Source organism: Lichenostomus cassidix, chromosome 9 (genome assembly GCF_008360975.1).
Source record: "Lichenostomus cassidix isolate B80296 chromosome 9, HeHo_3.0, whole genome shotgun sequence".
In the NCBI taxonomy this organism is placed as follows: Eukaryota; Metazoa; Chordata; class Aves; order Passeriformes; family Meliphagidae; genus Lichenostomus; species Lichenostomus cassidix.
In genome coordinates this window covers 6,705,609-6,723,724 of record NC_139490.1, presented here as the reverse complement: position 1 = coordinate 6,723,724, position 18,116 = coordinate 6,705,609, and the positions used below count along the sequence as shown (strand labels likewise).

The 18,116-nt window shown below is 38.2% G+C and overlaps 1 protein-coding gene across 11 annotated transcripts in view; it reads left to right on the top strand.

The window, feature by feature from the left end:
• The window catches only part of PEX5L (peroxisomal biogenesis factor 5 like), a 104,736-nt gene that overhangs the window by 48,584 nt on the left and 38,036 nt on the right, over positions 1-18,116 (top strand). For 7 of the 11 annotated variants that reach the window (XM_085069091.1, XM_085069092.1, XM_085069100.1 and 4 more), the window contains 2 exons: positions 15,113-15,178; positions 16,942-17,046. The exons of 1 other annotated variant lie outside the window; for it this stretch is intronic. In XM_085069091.1, the coding sequence (XP_084925217.1) occupies positions 15,113-15,178; positions 16,942-17,046 (171 nt within the window). The remainder of the gene's footprint in view (positions 1-15,112; positions 15,179-16,941; positions 17,047-18,116) is intronic. 3 more of the 11 variants (XM_085069095.1, XM_085069096.1, XM_085069098.1) reach the window with 1 other exon arrangement.

Below are 18,116 nucleotides of genomic sequence, written 5' to 3'. Positions count from 1 at the left end.
AGAAGGGTTGGAACTAGATAATCCTTAAAGTCCCTTCCAACCCCAACCATTCTATAAACATGCCAAAAAAAAAAGTAAAATTGTGCTGCAGATCTGTGAGTGTACAAGAGAGAAACTTTCAGTGTTTGGTATGTTCTTGTTATCTCACTTCGTCATGCCAAACACCTCTGACATGACATACTTCACGAGGGCTGACAATTTCATCAGTCTTTTCTTTACTTCTGACATTTTCCATTATCTCTGTTCTCTCTTCCTCTGTCTGACATCAGCAGTGTTCACAACAGCTCTCTCTATTCTCCCGAAACCAGGAGACAAGTACTTCTCTCTAAGTATACTTAATCCCTGATGGTATTTGGAACAAGGAGATGTGGTGAAACTGATTATAGGATTGTGAAATTCATCAACAACTCTTCTGGATTTTTTTTAAACCTGTATGAGTAACAACTGACAAGGAGTATTTACCACCCAGGAGCTCTGGCTTGCTGCAGCTGTGCACACTGACTGAGGCTCCTCCAGGCTCTCCCAGTCCTAAATATTCCAGATATTTCATTATCATAATTCCCCATCATTCACAATACAATTATGAGCTTCGTTTGCTGCTAGGAACCAAGAAAAGCCTCAGGTTGGAAATTTCAGTCACACATGGGCTTGAGCTGAGTGAATACAAACTTCAGGCTGCTTTTCAATGTTTATTTTTAATGGATTCTGAATGCTTCCACTAATTCAGGAACTCAACCGATTAAAACAAGAGAAGGAAGGCTTATTTTGCTAAATGTAATTCCTGCTTAGGGGATTTAGTGAGCAACCCTTATAGCTGGAGGAGCAATGGGATTGGGAGCATTTAACTTCTTACAGTGCCAAGCCACAACTGCTGTCTAAATGCCTCCAGGTTAATGCTCTGAAGCAGAGGACAGGGCTGGCCTGTGTCACATCCCTAGCTACAGACAGGGTGTTATATTTAGGGTTTAAATGTATGAGATTTAGTCAAAATCGTCAAAATAGACTATTATAGCTTAAACTACCTTTTATCTTTATGTGAGGGTCACATGCAACTACCACTGCAATCCAGGGTACAGTTTCTGGTTTTGTAATTGCATTACTCAGGCTTAGGAAATACTTACAGAACACACCATACTCATGTTCTCAGGGGCTTGTAATGCAGCAGTACCAGCTGGAGATAGGCAGCAGAATAAATCCTCATGACAGGAGAATCTGTAGTATTTTAAACTGCCTTCTAGACATTTTGATAATTGTTAGTTGATAACTGAACTGTTAGAGAACCCCAAGCTACTGTTCTGGATTTCTCTGAGGAAAAGCAGTATTATTTTTCTATAGTTTATTTTACAGCATAATTTCCCAGCATTCTAGATGAGCCAAATCATCTCTGTGATGCTTGTGGCTCTTCACTCCTATTTCAATCATTTTATATGTCAAAGAAGTAGAAGAATACAGATACAATTATTGCAAGAACAGTCTAATCTTTGATTTCACATTAATAGCCAAAATCAGTTTAAAAAATAAAAGGCTATGGAAAAATACTTCCTCTTTAAAGTGGTGAGGGACAGTTGTGCTTATTCATTACTCTTTGTGCCACATTCCCTGATTTCTTTCAATTTGTCTTTCACACTGGAATCCTCTTAGCCAGCATGTTGCTATATTGGCCTCTGGCCTTCACAATTCTGAACAACTTCTAAAAAGTTAATACTCCTCTATGGAAGTGTTTCCTCACATCCATCCCCCACCAGGACCCCAGGGAGAAAAACATCAAGCTCTCAAAAGTTGTTCTGTTCTACTGTAGAGATGACAACTGCATTGCAAAGATTTCCCATCGAGCACTGAACCTTGCCATAAAATTCAGAAATTCCTTTACATCCCTCTAGTCCTGCTGGTTTTATTCCACTTGCTGCCAACATTAGGTATTTTTTACAAAATGAACAGCTGAGAAAGGAGATACAATTTTTGTCCTTTGGAATTCATCCATGGAAGCAGCAAGACCAACAAAGGATGAGTCTAATGCAGCAAACACTGAAGCAGCATTGTTAAAAAGAAAGCCAGAAAACCAAATCCTTTTGGTTGAACATGTACAGGTTGGTTTTAAATATCCATATTTCTTTTCACTGAGAGGGATTGTCCAGCATGACTGACAGTTGCATGCAATTTTAATAAACATTCAATGCACATAGATTTTTCAGGAAAAATATAGCACATATTAGGTTTATAGCATCCCCAGGTTTTGGTGACAGTCTTCTCTGGAAAATATTTTGAGATATCAGTTCCAGGTGCTCAGTGACTGATTTCTTTCTGAGCTATTTTTCTGTCACAATTGTAACAAGAAGACTTGGACTTAGTAAATCACCCCATTTGATTCAAAGCTAACTACTTTCATAATTTTGCCTTGCATAGATAGTCACTTCAGTTATGGGTCAAAGAAATAAGAATTTTTCACTGTGATTTTTCCAGTCAGCCAATGAGCCAAAGACTCACATGCCAGAACAGGCAGATGCAGTCTGGACAGGAACATTTACTAGGGTATTGTTGTAGTATTTACACTTGTGCTGGTGCCAAATAAGCAGAAGTTCCAGCAGTTCTCGTGCTAAATCTGTTTCAACACTGCTTTATTCAGATAATCTTGTAAGATGATCATTATTCCAGACCATTCTTGTCTATTTTTCTAAATAATGATATTAAATCGATATATAAACATGGTAGGAGAAATGTCAACACTGTACAATAGCTACTGCAACAGGATGTGTGTCCCTTAGAGGCCACAGCTGTGATTTATTGGTCCACAGTGTAATTCCAACTCAGCAGTTTCATTAGGGAATATTCCCCATCCCACTGTACAAACAGTACCTATTGTTTTTAGGTATGATATTCTGCATAAAAAACAGAACAGAGGGCAATACACATCAGGGCAAACCTCCTGGAAGTCACAAAGTGAAGCAGAGATATCTCATTTTGGTTCTGTAACAGCATTTCTGACTCACTGAACATGTAATTCTCAGAGGATGAATTTCAAGTGTTGATAGATTTATTGCAAAGTAAAATTAAGAATAAAAAACTCACCTTCATTGCTATTTTATAGATTATTTCCTAGGAGAATTTATAGAAATCATACTTGAGGCAGACAGCAAGTGCTTATCTGGAGTTTCAACTACTGCATTCAATAGAACACTATTGTGACAGCATGTGCTCTGCTGCCTTTTGGGCTGCACTATAGGGAGTAGAAAAGTAGCAGCAAAAACAAAGAGGATGTCCAGCAGAGAATCCTAAGGACACTGAAGGGAGATGCAAACTGAAAATTCATGAAATGCTCTCAGTGCAACATCACACCTGCCCTGAAGTGTGAACCCATGAGAAGGGAGGTAGCAGTTTCCCAAAATAAAACCTTCCCCTCCAGATCAGTTGAGATCCTTTCTCCAGGCTGCTGAAATCCCTGCCTGTGGGAGTATTCAGCACCATCTACTCCCGATGGAGAAGTGAAGTGCTGACACGTTGATGTGAACAGCAGAGTGGTTTTTGGGGATGTATCTCATGAGGAAGGTGGAGGGAGAAAATCAGTCTCTCAGTCTTGGTTTTCTCCAAGCTGAAAGGTCAGAGAGTCAGCAAAGATGCTCCTGTGACTTAAGAGCAGCACTAGAGCACTTCACAAGCAGAATAATATAAATTCCACCAAAATTATATATATGCATATGTCTTAGAGGATATTCCCTGCAGGATACAAGTGACGTACAAAACAAAGGAATACTTTTTATATCTGCTATATGTGAGGTCATGTAAGGTGAGCACAAGGCATATCACAACCTCAAAAGCTAGGAATTACTAAGAATTACTATATCACATGGTATCACACAGCCCAGAAATATAAAGCCACTTTCTTCATGGTACAAAAAAACCTTGGTAAGAAAGCCCTCCTGCTCTTGGCTCCCATAGTATTTGTAACAATTTAAAATGTCATCTATAATTTGCTGATCTGGTGATATCTGTAATACCTCTCATTAGAGGTAAATGGCTAACTTGATATAGTCATAAACAAGTCATGCTTGGTAACAGGAGTTCTAAATTAGGAACTACAAGACAAACAAAAGACAATCTTTTGTTCTTAATCCTTCTCTTGTGCACAGAAAACCAATTGTGCACAGAGCCTTTGGTTCACAAATAAACCAGGAAAATTCAGACTGAAATTTCAAATTAGTCACAAAAGACGAGCACTTGCTGCACTCATTCTGTGTGTCTCTTGTCTACATTTACTGTCAAAAAGCTCACATTTGCACAGAAGACAATTGTTTTAATTAACAATTGATTTCCAGCTATCTTTGTGTATGGAATGTGCATATTTTTACATTTACAAGCAGATCTGTAAGAAAATTTCTAAAAATCTCACAGCTTTTGGTAATGTCAGGATATTTACAGAGTGCAAAAAATAGATTTTAAAGCCTTTAAATGGAAGTAATACACAGTTAAACTATATTGTCACGGACAATAGAGAAATAAAAGGTCAGCATTTGACAAAAACACCAACACAAAAAAACCCCAAAAAACCCTTTTTGGAGAAAAGAGAAACAGCCTCAGCAGGTATATGAGGAGTGAGTCGTCTATTTATCAGAGAACAGGATTATGAAAAAGAAAGGGTGTTTTTTCAACACTTTCAGGATAACACAGTGACATTTGAAAAGAGATGGTCTTTCATGTACTGAGATACAAGAATAATTTCTCAGTCTACCGCAGCCAAACTCCCTACAACCATTGCCACTGTTACTAACAAAAAAAAAAAACCTTTACTAATGGAATGAGCAAACTGTGTAAAAACTCAAGTGTAGCTGATGAGTAGACAGTGCAATTCAGACAGGAGTGTGTGGAAATTGCTCTAAGCTATCCTTTCCACTTCACTGACCAGGAATCAGCTGCTTGAGGGGTTTTTTTGTCTGCCAATGACTCCACAGGCACTTCATGTTAAGGTGTGAACAGGAGGGGAAAAAAAATCCTGGTCTTGCTGTGGACACCCTGAGTAGAGCTCTTCTAGCAGCTTGGCAGGGTTTCAAACAAGGCCACCTTGTGCCCCAGGTAATATCCTCCCTTCCAGGGAAGCACTGGTGTTTTCCATCCTGCTGGGCAATTGACATAGGTAATTCTTCCTCCCCCTGAGCAGGCAGGGGCTGCACCATGCCAGTACCACAGGTTGTCTCTCCCTTGGAGATGCTCATTCCCTCACCTCCGCCGGATGCTCTCTGGCACTCATCTCTCGGGACAAACACGAGTTTCTCACTTCGCTTTCCGACTCCTGAGCATCTCCCCATAGGAAGGAATTCATCTGTTCACTCTCTTTATGGATATGCAGCTCTAATTAGCTAATAAGCACGTCTCTTGGAGGCTGAGATGCTGGCAGTTGCTCTGGTGTGTTATCCTACCTCAGTAACTCCCCTGTAGCAAACTTGGAGTTGAAGCACATGTCACTGGGCCTCTCACTGCTATCACCATCTGCGGCAGCTCCTTGTGTTCCTCAATTATGCTCATGCTATCTGGGCTGAAAAAAACTTCCAGTCCTTGCCAGTCTAAGCATATGCTTGTGTATTTATACAAGTAATTTTTAATGATCTGAGTTGACAATGCCATCTTTCATATCATTTCACTAGGGTTTCATTAATATGAAGTGTCTCACGCTTAATGGGAAAGAGTGAAGTTGGGATTAAACTTCCTTATTTACAAGATTTTCAGAGCGAAATGAAGCAGCAAAGTGTTTCAGTGAATACAAAATTTGGAGTGCTGACTGATAGACTGATTTCAGTCAGTCATAGCACTGTCACTGGAGAAGCTATCTAAGACCACTCTCTGCTCCTAAATACACCAAGAGAGGACAGTGAATTAGTGCTGGACTTCAACAGCTAACCAGCCTTTCTTTCCCTGAGCTGGCTCAGTTGCTCTCCTCACTAAGTAGAAAGCAAAGTCAAGATACATATAAACGTATTTGATATGTCTGTATGTTTGATAAACATACATATGTCTGAGACCACAATTTTTTCTCTCCACCCAGGCTAACACTAACCTCACCCACCCCAGGGTGCCAGAAATACCTGACTCCTCTCCAGGGGTTTGTCAGCCACATCCTGGGCTACTCCTTGGTGCAAGGGGCAGATATGAGTTAGCTGCTGCACTCCTTTCCCTCAGGTATAATTCTTTGATAAAAAGTACATTTACTCAGTCTGCCTACAAGCCTTTCAGAAAATGGTTAACTCATCCCTGCTCTTCCACTTGATCAAGATCAATCTGGATGTTCAAGAATAGTCTGTGGTAAATGGATGTGTTCTAGTGGAAGGGGACACCAGCAGAGCACAGCACTGCACTGCACAGTTGAGACAGATTTACTTTTTTATGGAACCTCTGAGGAGAAATATTTCTGACAGTAGCTGTCATGCTATTGTCAGGCTGCTTAACCTCCACAGCCTTAGGTTACTGCACCCTGGAGGGTGGGGGACATTTAGTTTAGCTTTAACTTCACAGGACAGACTGGTGCAGATTTGACATCCCAGCTGAATAGGCACAATCCATTAACTGGGACAACTGTACATCCAAGGGGTTTTGAAATACAAGTAGTTATCATTTCCATCCCAAGAGAGTAATCACAATGGAAGCTACTTGGAAAATATAACTGATGATTTAGCAATTTTGCTGCATATGAAATCTTAATTGAGATGTTTTGAGAATTAAGAATTTCTCTGTAAGAGCCATTTGCTGTTACCAGCTGCTTTTACTACTTGGTCACGGATATCATGCTGTAGATACCCACAGAGTTTTTATTAAACAAAATTGCTACACTGCCAGCCAAACTAAGCTGCTGGAAAAAGTGTGGACTCATCACCTTTTTAATTACATTGCAGACATCCTCAAGCTGATAGTTAACAACTGGATTTTGTGATACTGTTGAATTACAGAAACAAACACAGAGAACTTGCTTCCCTAATGAGGAACCTGCCAGCCTAAGCACCAGTGGGCTGCAAAACATACTGCACTTTATAAACATTATACACTGCTAATACATACTTTTAAAAAGTGTGTATAAAGTGAGTGAATAAGTACATAATTTTCTTTTTTTTCTTTAATAGATGCTTTTTACTTTGTAAGTATGCAAAAATAAGTAAAACACGTAAAAGAAATTTCTGGAGGAGAGGGTGAATGCCTATTCAACAAAAGAGTACAGAGAATATCTGATATTACTGATGTGCTGGCTATCAGAAATAGAGATGGCTATCAGAAATAGAAAATTTCAGCTCCTTGCAGAACAGGCCAAGTGCTAATCACTGTCATTTATATAAAAATGAAATTAAATCCGCTTAAGCAAAAAAGAGTATAGAATACTAGCAAATATACACAAAAGAGCAGGTTTATACAAATGTAACTGACTTGGCCCATTATGCTACAAAATTAGCTAAAACAGTAAAGATAGAAGAGCAGGTCAGATGGGACTCTGAGCAGCCTGGCCTAGGGGAAGATGTCTCTGTCCATGGCAGGGCATTGGAACTAGATGATCTTTAAGATCCCTTTCAACTCCAATCATTCTATGATTCTTTGCTAAGAATGAGTTTTAGTTGTCCAAAGTAGCTGAATTTCTGTTTAGGTCTAGAAGTAATTATCTACTAATGCACCGACTTCTATATTTCATTTTCATGTTTGTAATTACAATGTATTTGCAATATTAGAGCAGACAAGTCCATTCTCCATGCTAACAGTACATGTCAGAGAATTAGGAACATTTTTAAGAGCACAGTCATAATACCTCAATTTGAAGAATTTCTCCCTGAAGGTTTCCAAACTGTGTAAATGAAGGGACAGTAGCATAATCCTCTCTAAATGGGTTTATATGATGCTGCTAATGCTGCTTTTATATGATGCTGTTAATGCTGCAAAAGTAGCATTAACATACTTTAGTACTTCAGATGAGCTCATTCTGAAGCTGAAAGGGCATGCAGAGGCCACATCTAGGTCAGGGACATGAAGTTATTTTGCAGCCACACTGTTATTCCAATTCCTCATCTATTGCCATTGTCTGATAAGTGACAATCTACTCTTTTTAGGGAATAAAAATAAGGGGATAAACACACACTACTATACAGGTTAAAAATAGAGTTTTATTCTAGAGGTAAGTACACCCAGATTCTGAGCCCTTTGTTGCAAAGAACATGCAGCACTAGAGACTTAGAATGAATTTTGGGTCAAGCATACAGCATAAAGACCATTTATGACCAAAGTGCTAAAAGAGTTCTACTTTGACACCATTCCCTCTAGAAAGGACTCAAATCGTAAGGCTGTAGCAAAATATATGTATATATAAAATAAATTCAAGGGTATCGAGTATTTATATTATGGTGGGAATCAAATGTTTGTATTTCAGGAAGGGCTAAATTTATCCTGGCAGCATTTAGAACAGTGGCTGGAGAGAACTCATGTAGGTCAAGAAAATAAGTCCTAAAAATATTTTTCAATCATGAAGTATTCTGATCTCTTGTTTTCAAACCTGCTATCCTGTATGACAGGTTTTCATTATTTAACATGTCCAGGTCTAATCACAGATTATTAGAAAGTAACATCAATGTGCTTCAAAACAAACCCAGATCACAAACCTCCATCTACCTTTTGCCACTTTGTTCTGTTAATTCTCTGCCTCACCATCTTTCTATCCTTTTACATGGTAGAATCATATATATTGTTATGTCGGGATTAAATATATTTTAACATATCATGGTTATAAAAACTTTCATTGTATTTAATAGCCCTTGAGCAAGGTGTTTAACAAGTGAGCCAAAGAAAAACAAAAATCCTAAACAGAATTAAATCTTGTATGGTTATACACAAACCATGAAAGTATCTCTGTGAAAACATTAAACTGATGACATGAATTTTGATCACATAATGTTTACCCCATGTTTACAGAACTCAAATCCTGGGATTTTCATCCTAATCTTCAATAAGAGTTAATAGTGGTGACAATGTATTACAAACTGTCTTCAGTGCCCAAGCTGTCATCCTTCATAAGCAAAACCAGAACAATCAAAATAAGTAATTTAAGAACTAATACAATTTTTAAATGGTTCTGAGATTAGGTACCTAGTAATACCAATTCATTTATTTAAATACAAATCTTTTTTTTCAAAACAGTTTGCAGAATTTTTTCTGATTCTGAAATAATAGGTCATCTGAACAGTCACCCTCATTCAATATAATTCCACCTTTGCTAAACAGTATCTTCCTTAAGGACTTTCATTAAAAGATCATCTTTACCATGAAAATAAGCAAACTGGACTCTTAATCTGGTAATATAAAACCCAGAGGAAACAACAGGCAACTGTTATGTCCCTCCAACAGTTTTGATAAAAATTTCCATTGTATTCTTTACAGGCGTGCCAGTTCCTTTCTGTGCAGAAAACCACAGTTTCAGGAATTTAAAATGATCTTAAAACTCTTACAGAATTGTATTTATAGGGTATGATCAGATTACTATGCATTCACAGCCTTCCTCTAATTCTGTAAGGGATTTCTTTCTTTTAAATTACATTTATTTCTTTGCCTTTCTTTTTCTTATTGTAAACGTCTGACGAGTCTCTGCCCAATCTAGAAAAATTCTCCACTAAGAAAAATATGGGGCACTCCACATTTTGCTGTGGTCAACACTGCCTTAGCTATACTAATATCAATAAATGAGTATTTTGACTTTTAGGACAGCACAGTTTAGAGTACAGAAACATCCCTCACAGCGACAGAGTTAAAGGCAAAGATAATACAAAAGCAGATCCAAGCAAAACTGTCAAAAGCAAAATTCCCAACATCTATAAACATTTGTGACAAGCATGCAAAAAGTTAAATTGCTACAAGCATTGTATCTCAAGCCATTATCTGAGGTTAAATAAGAACAGCTGTTAATTTCACTGCAGGTTCCCCTCTTGCTGCACCTATAAAACAGTTTTTATATGACAGGCTCAGAAACAGCTGCCTTGCAACAGCTTTCCTGTTCCAGTTAACTCAGAGCAACGTTTGATATTCTGCATTTCCTGCAAAGACTATCCTGTATTCCTGCTCACTGATGAGCCACTGATTTTTCCACATAAAATACCACCACCTCTCAGTTTATTTCATTGCTTTACCTAAACAGACTGCAGGCTCAGTCTGAGTTCTCTGAACATTTCATTAAACAAAACCATCAAAACAGTGTAGCAGGAGGTGAGGAACCCCTACCACTTCAAGGAACAATACATCATGTGCTGGGAGGAAATGAGGGAGCAAAATCCATCATTTACACATCATGTGTGCAGTAAACATGCATTTAAACAACAGACAGCACATTAGTCACCAATTGTTTATTTTGAAAGTGATCTGATCTCCTGGAATTTCACTCAAACTAGTTCCAGAGGAATCCCTTATTGTGATTCAGCATATGCATTATCATGGCAATATAGCAACTAATAGCAAGTAATTCTGCTGCTATGTGTATGTTATGATTTGGGCTCACGATAATGAAGTCAACATAAAAGGAACTCAAATTATGGGAGAGAAAATACTTCAGTATTAATTCTCTGCTGAAGACTACCAAACAAATTTAAAATTGCCAGTTGCTAAATCCAGTGATTTCATAAAGTTCCTTGACACAGACTTAGCAAATATGAAAGAAGCTATGCAGCTACTCCCTAAGATTTTTCAAGTCATATACCATTGTGCAGTCAAAGGACTCGCCCCTTTGGTAATGCAATTCCAAATTATTAAGAAGTTAATCTAAGAAGTGCTAAAAAATAATTTCTACATATTCACAATGGTCTTATTAAAAGATGACAATTGCAAGAAGAAAGGACTGCAAAATGTCTCATCCAAGCCTTCTATCACAAGGAGATATATTATATAACTTGTTCATAAAAGGATCTGAACCTTAAACAACCTCTAAGTAGTTAGTTCTGTCCCAGACCTCCTTCTTCTTACTAACCCTGCTCTATATTCCAGGCTGGATTTACTATGTGCAGTTAAATCATCATTATTGTTCCAACATTATAGAGAGTTTTTATCTTGCTCATATTATGCACTCCTTCTGTATACTCCAAATAAAACTTTTTGACTTAAGAGAGGAAAAAAACTTATTTCACATCCTCCTCCTCTTATTAGCCTGCATGAATCATACTAGCTTATAGAGACTGAGTTAGACTTGACAGAACTATTTATTCATTTCCAGTAATAATTTGCATTCAAATGTGTTAAGTACAGTAATTTTACACACATTCTTGAGTGCAAAATGGGTCTTGCAGAGCTTTGGCCAGAGATGCTCTGGAAGCTGTCCTACTTGGCTTTTGAGATTAATCTATAGGCTTCAGACTGAGACAGCTCCTCAAGGGAGCACACGTGGTGCAACATTTACTGAGAGTCAATAAACAGAAAACCTTACAGTGCCATTTCAATGCAAATGCTTCTCAAACTGGAATGCAATTTAACCACCCTATCGACATTTAAATGGATATAAGATACAAACCAGTGTGGGTAAATGTGAATATTTATGCTGATTGCCTTTTATCAGCTTTTGTCTCTTACTTTGCCATTTTTCTTGTATGCAGTAAAGTCTTCCTGTATTAATACTGAAATCTGTTATTCCATCAGCATAAGAATGAAAAAAAGGGGAAAGGAATGAAAGAGGAGTTGAACACTGAGCCAATATGGATTTATCAGGTTTACTGTAAATTACTTCTTGGGCAAGCATTCCTATAGCTGCTTCCTTCTGTGTAGCCAATTCTGTATTTCAACATAATCCTGTGAGAATGAACTCCTAAAGGTTGTTAGTCAAAAGAGTTTGGATCACCACTAACAGAGAGATTGGTAAGAGGTTCCAAAGGATGCAAATACAATATCAAAATAGTAGCTCAGCTCAGGTTCTGAAAGCTAATCTACCCTGGTGATTCTTCTTCCAGTTCAGGACTGAGAGCTTGTTCATGTTTCCTCACCACGGTCAGTTGGGCACTGCCTAAAGGAATTGTGTTCCCATTTATCTTAGATGTATACCTGACTTTACTAGGCTCATAATAAAAAGCTACCAACAGCTTTTATGAAAGAGAATTTTCTGTTTAAATAACAATCTTGTACTGGTTCATAAAACTGCCTCACCATGTGGTTTCTCGTATTTTTAATTATATATAAAATGCAAGATATAACACCACTAGAAAAAAACTAGAAAAGCATAGATGAGGAGAAAGACATATGCAGAAAACATGAATGTAAAAGCCCTGACAAGGAAAAATGTGAAGTAATAAACAGATCCTATGTAAATCAAGAGCTCACAGTTGTATTGTGGATGCTGGAACTCCCATGGCACCATTGCATAGCTGTGTGTGCTCATTTTGAGAGGTAAAAATCTTAGCACTGCATAATTTAAAAAAAATAAAAGCAAGTTTTCCCCTTCATTTTTATTTTTAAATTGCACAAACCAGGATGATATGTGGAGCATAAAGCCATTTTGAATAGGCTGCTTAGCTGGTACTCTAATACATCAGCTGCTGGGGGATCTGGAAAGCAGCCAAGGCTCCCAAATTCAACATGTTCAGCAGCTCTCCCTGTTCTTCCTCCCAACACAGGAGGACAACAGCTACTAAAACTCAGAGCTCTCACTAATGCATCATTCATGAAGTCTGTTTTACAAAGCCCCTCTCAACCTATTAAAGATATTTAAAGAGCAGATCGGTACTTTGAGATATCCTGAACTGGTGGGTTTGTAGTTATTTTGTTTTTAAATACATCAATTAAATAGCCCAGTGGGAAAGTTCAGGACAACTGGCCACTTTTTTGGCATTACACTCATAAATGCAGTGAGGTGTGACTCTGCTTCTCCTCAACTAGAAAGAGAGATGCCCATGAAACCACTAATCCTGTCATAGCTGTACTAGCACTGGCTGAACACCACCTTTTTATCTATCAAATTCCTTTACGAGGAAAGCTGTCTTAAAATTTCTATTTTATAGAAGCTTAAGTTTAAACATGCCCATGTTGAGATGATTTCCCACAGCTCTGTGAACAGCAATGCATTGCAGTGTGTCAATAAAAACTGAAACAGCTTGGTAGGATCTTTGGAAAATAAATGGAAGAGCACAGGTCTGTGCAAAGATGGAATACTTCTCCATGTACACATATGAAAAAAAAAAGAAAAATCTGATCCCTCAATTTTCTTTCTGCTCACTTTCTCACAAAAATAGGTGCAATAAATATGCCTGAAAAGTGAATTTGGGACTCAAGTGCCTTAAATATTTGTCACAAGCAGACTTCTAATTATGAAATGGTTGTAGATAAAATCCTTTTATTGCATAGATGACAACAAAGAATTTCTGCAATTAATCATTATAGTTTAAATACTGTTGTCAAAATGTTAAACATTTACAAAGCACTGGCTGTTGGCTTTTCATATGCAAGAACAAATTTGCAAATCACTGTAATGAAGAAAATAATGACAGAATTATATAGTATTGCACTAAATAGTAATGTTTCAAGCCTGACCATGTGTTAGTTCTGATCCACCCATCAGGACCTGAAGGTGATCAGCTGATCCCAAGTACTTAAAGCTTTATCCTCCATGAGCATGGTCACAAAGGTATAGACATCACTTATTAAAAAAAAAAAAACTTCATGCTGCCCTAGAAATTTAAATTAATATGCTCTTACAGTAATTTAATTAAATATTCATTACTAAGTACCACATCTAAATAGTGTGACTTGTACAAAATTTAATTTGGAACTATTCAGAAACAGCAGCAGAAGAAAAAATATTTCTTTACAAAATCCTGCTAAATCAGCATACTCCTATGGAAATGTCTATTTCTATCCATTATCTGATCCCAAAGGATAAGCCTAGAGAAATTGTGATTCAGGTTTGAACCCAATGCTATTATAAATATTTAGCCTCAGGGGAATACTCTGAACTCTACTCCTTATTTTGCTTTGGAGACATTACCTGAAGGAATTGTTGCATTTTAATAAAGTATCAAATAATGAAATACTGGCACATTTCTCAGCTTTTCTTAAGCAGTATGTTCCATTAAAACAAATAATATATTTTTTCCTTCATCGATTCATATTTGTCATGATTTGTACATGGGTTGTCATGTTCTACATCACAATCGTGTCCATTTCTATATTGCAAATCAATAGGGAATGATGAAATTTATTTACTAAATTGTTAAACTGTGTCTTACATGGGAAAGTAACTTAACTTGCAAATCTCCACTACCAAAAAACTGTTCATTTTTAAGTCCTGGCAAGTGCAAAATTAGCTGTTACAGAATTACAGGGTTTGAGCAATAAACTGCTGCACCAGGTAAATTTATATTGCACTTTGGCTTGCTAGGAAACAACACTTAGTATCGAAGGAGGCCAAGTTAATAGCACCTTAAAAAAATAATAATTCTTCAACTTTTATTGGAATGAATGTGCTAGAGGTTTTTATTTCAGCTGCAGCTCACAACAGTAGCAAGGTTATCCTGAACATAGAAAAACTGGTTTTATTTCTCTCCAATTCTTCTGCCTAATTGCTTCATAAGCAAGAATTAGCTACGTAGTGTTCACTACAGTGAAGAGAGACCAAAATTTTCAAGTTTACCTACCTTACACTGGACAACAATATTAATTTCTAGTCAACAGAATAAAAACCTCCATTTTCCCGTGAATTGCTCCCCTGTGTATCTCTCCAGCAGAATCTGACAATTCAAGCTATTCCACTGCATTGGCTTTCTCTTTGGTATCCAGGAAATTGCTAACAACTCCTAGTTTCAAACTGTTTTACATACCACGGGCTGAGCAGCCAGAAATGTCAACTTGACTTACACACAGTCTTTTAGGAAAGTTAAAGATCTAACTTATTAAAAAAAAAAAAAAAAAAAAAAAAAGGTAGCATCAAACCACTTGCTATGCCTAGCAAATAAACAAAGTCTGCTCATTAAAAACAGCACAGAGGTATCCTTTGGGTTAATACTCTCCATTGTAGTGTGGCCACTTTGAACTGGTGAGACAGATTTTGTATTTGGTGTCAGCCACTCCCAGGGCTTTGCAGTTTCGTGTGTGGAGGATGAACAGCAGGCACTAATACGAGTATCATGACTCTTTTCAGGCAGTAGGTGAAACCTTGAAGAAAAAGTGGCTCTGTCTTCAAAAAAGTGACCTGACCTTTGCTTTGGTGGGTTTTTACTCTGCAAGAAATAAAAAGCACTGCATGCTTTCCAATGCATCCTTCCTAGCTGATAAACTATTTTGTTCTAGCACTCAGCACAAAAGGACTACATTTTATAAAGACCAATAGCATGCTATTAGTGCTAGCTAATGATAGCTCATGTGTCATACTGGAAACAAGCTTCATAGACCTGGAATATGTCATATGAATCATGAACAAACACGTAATTGGCCCAGAACCTTTGATATGCTTACCAATTAAATGTAATTCTCATTGAATTTAATATATTTAATTTTACAATGACTTTGCAGTTCTTTGGATATCAAAGGCATCACAAATCCAGCATGCTTATCATTTATGACACTTCTGCTCTGAGAATTTCTTGCAGCATGCAAAGAACTCTCTGTAGGGTATCTGTGATGTGTTGCACAAGCAAGCTAATCTAATATTGACCTGACCAGTAATCAAATCTGTTTAGAACCTGCAATAGTATGTAATGGTTGTACCTGCAATTGATGAAATGTTTCTGAAACCATCTGGAGTTCAGTATAAGCAATAGTGGGGGGTTACCTGTCACAGAATACACTGCTAGTGGAGGTAATTCTTGTATATAATGTCTTAGTGAAGAACCCCTTCTGTTAATAGACTTTTAAGTATTTAAATATATTTAAGTCCAGTGTAAAATACTTCTTTTATGGAGCCAGATCCTGCAGTCCTTGCACAGCTAAAACTTCCACGGAAATCAATGGGAGCTTTTAAAGTATAATAATAAGGACCTGCCCTGGGTCAGTTGTGTAGCACAGCTCTGCTGTGATGCTTTATGTCTAAGCTCCAACTTTCTCTGTCACTTGCAAGAGGCAGAGATCAAAATAAGACAAAAGATCAAGGTACAGAAACCCATGAGAATTCAAGATGGTAAAGACCCTTGTTAAATAAAAATAATGGTGTCAAACAGCATGGCACATAATGTTGGTGCACTTTTTGTTTGTCTAATGAATATTGAATAATGTTAAAATATCTTAACTTTGCCCTGAATATTTACAATGCATTAAGTGAGTTTTAAGAAAAGCAAAGTTTAAAAAAAATTCTTACAGCAAGTTCGACAACAATGATCTTTTTGGGGAGAGCTGTAGCAATGCCTACGATGGCAGAATTTGGCTCCTTATGTTCTGTTAGCAAAAACCCAGACTGTTTATATGATGTAAACTGCTTTTTAAAATGTTACTAGAGCTACAAACTCTGTGGGTCCAGATTACACATTCAAATTTCAGGGAGAGTTTGCCTCAGTGAACAACAAGGAACTGTGCTTTACTTGAAAAACCCGCTTGACGCTATTTTTAAAAGAAAAACCAAGAAGGAAAGAAGAAAAAACACGAATAAGTATTTTGGATACGAAGTTCTAGATAACTAAAATTAAATCAAGCCAATCCCCCAACCTTTAATATACTGGGGATCCTGTTCTGAAGAAGGTTAGCACCAGGGGACTTCCAGCAGGCCTTGGCCAAGCAGGAAACTGCCGGATTCCTGTTGACTTCATTGGGGCAACTCTAACGAGCCACCCGACCACGGCCAGACCCCAACTGCCTCCTTAACCGTTGGGTTCACGGACCACTCGTTATATTACCATTATTACTCCTATTATTATGACTATTATGTTTGCTTCCAACCGAGCTTGGCTTCCAGGCGCAGGCACCGGCGGGTCGGGAGCGCGCGGGAGGCGGTCGGAGCCCGCTGCTGACTTGGCGCCATTGTTGGTTTCGCTGTTGTAGGGCAAAGGCGCTAGGGCGGCCGATAAGGCTGTGGCCATGGTGATGAAGGAGATTCCGAGGGAGGAGTCTGCAGAAGAAAAGCCCCTCCTCACTGTGGCATCCCAGGTGGGCGGAGCGCGGGGCTCTGAGGGGGCTGAGGGTGATGTGAGAGTCCCCAGCCCCGCTGGGTGACCCATCCTGGCGTGCTTCACCGATGGGGGAAGATGGCCTGGGGTGAATCATGGGGGTTTAGATGTTTTGACGTGAAAATTTAAACAAATATGCCGTTTCCCCCCCCACCCCCAATTCAGTTACCAGAAAGTTGCTTGAAACCAGCCTAAAATCTCGGTTCTAGTTCATGCCATCAATTTTCATGCCACCAATACTCATTTGCAATTCATATGTAAAATATTCCCATTCGGTGCATATGTAAAATAAGAAACAACCAGTTCACAATAGTGTCATTTCCAATATCCCAGATCCCATTCCTAAGCTCTCACTGGGGTTCTGCTCCTGGTCGGGATCAGAATATGTGACTTTGCACATCTCATTGCTTTCATTTCTGCACCTTCTATAGAAGGAAGGATGTCCTACACTAAACCTTACACACACCTTGGAGCAGGCACCAAACATTTGGTGCTTCCATTGGTTTCTTATAGACAGTGACTGAACACTCCTGTAAATCACAGCACTCTCATTTCGAGAGTGGATTTTATTCCCTCATGTTGCTCACGTACATGAATTTGTTCCCCAGGCAAGTGCATTTGGTTTACTGCTGATATTTACAGCACACAAATACTTCCAGCTCATCAGGAATGGAAATTGCTGGGAGTTGTTTTTATGTGAGAGCCTTAAGCAAAATCCACAACCCCGTTTTATTCCTCTCATGATTTAGGATAACAGCTACAGTACTTTAGAAAGTCCTAAGATGCACCCAAACCAGCACATACTTCTCTAGCAGAGCATCGCAGATGTGCTGCACTAATACACATTCTAGAAATACCATCTACTAATTTGGAAACCAGGTCTGGCACCTCCTCCTCAGCCCCTGTTGAACACCAGGTTTTGTTCATGGTGAAGTCTAATATCTATGAAGAAATTGCACACAGGAAAAAGATGTTCTGTTTAAGGCATCATTTTGAATTTTCTAAGTGATTAAGAAACAATTAGAGACCCACATAAAATGCCACCCCCTC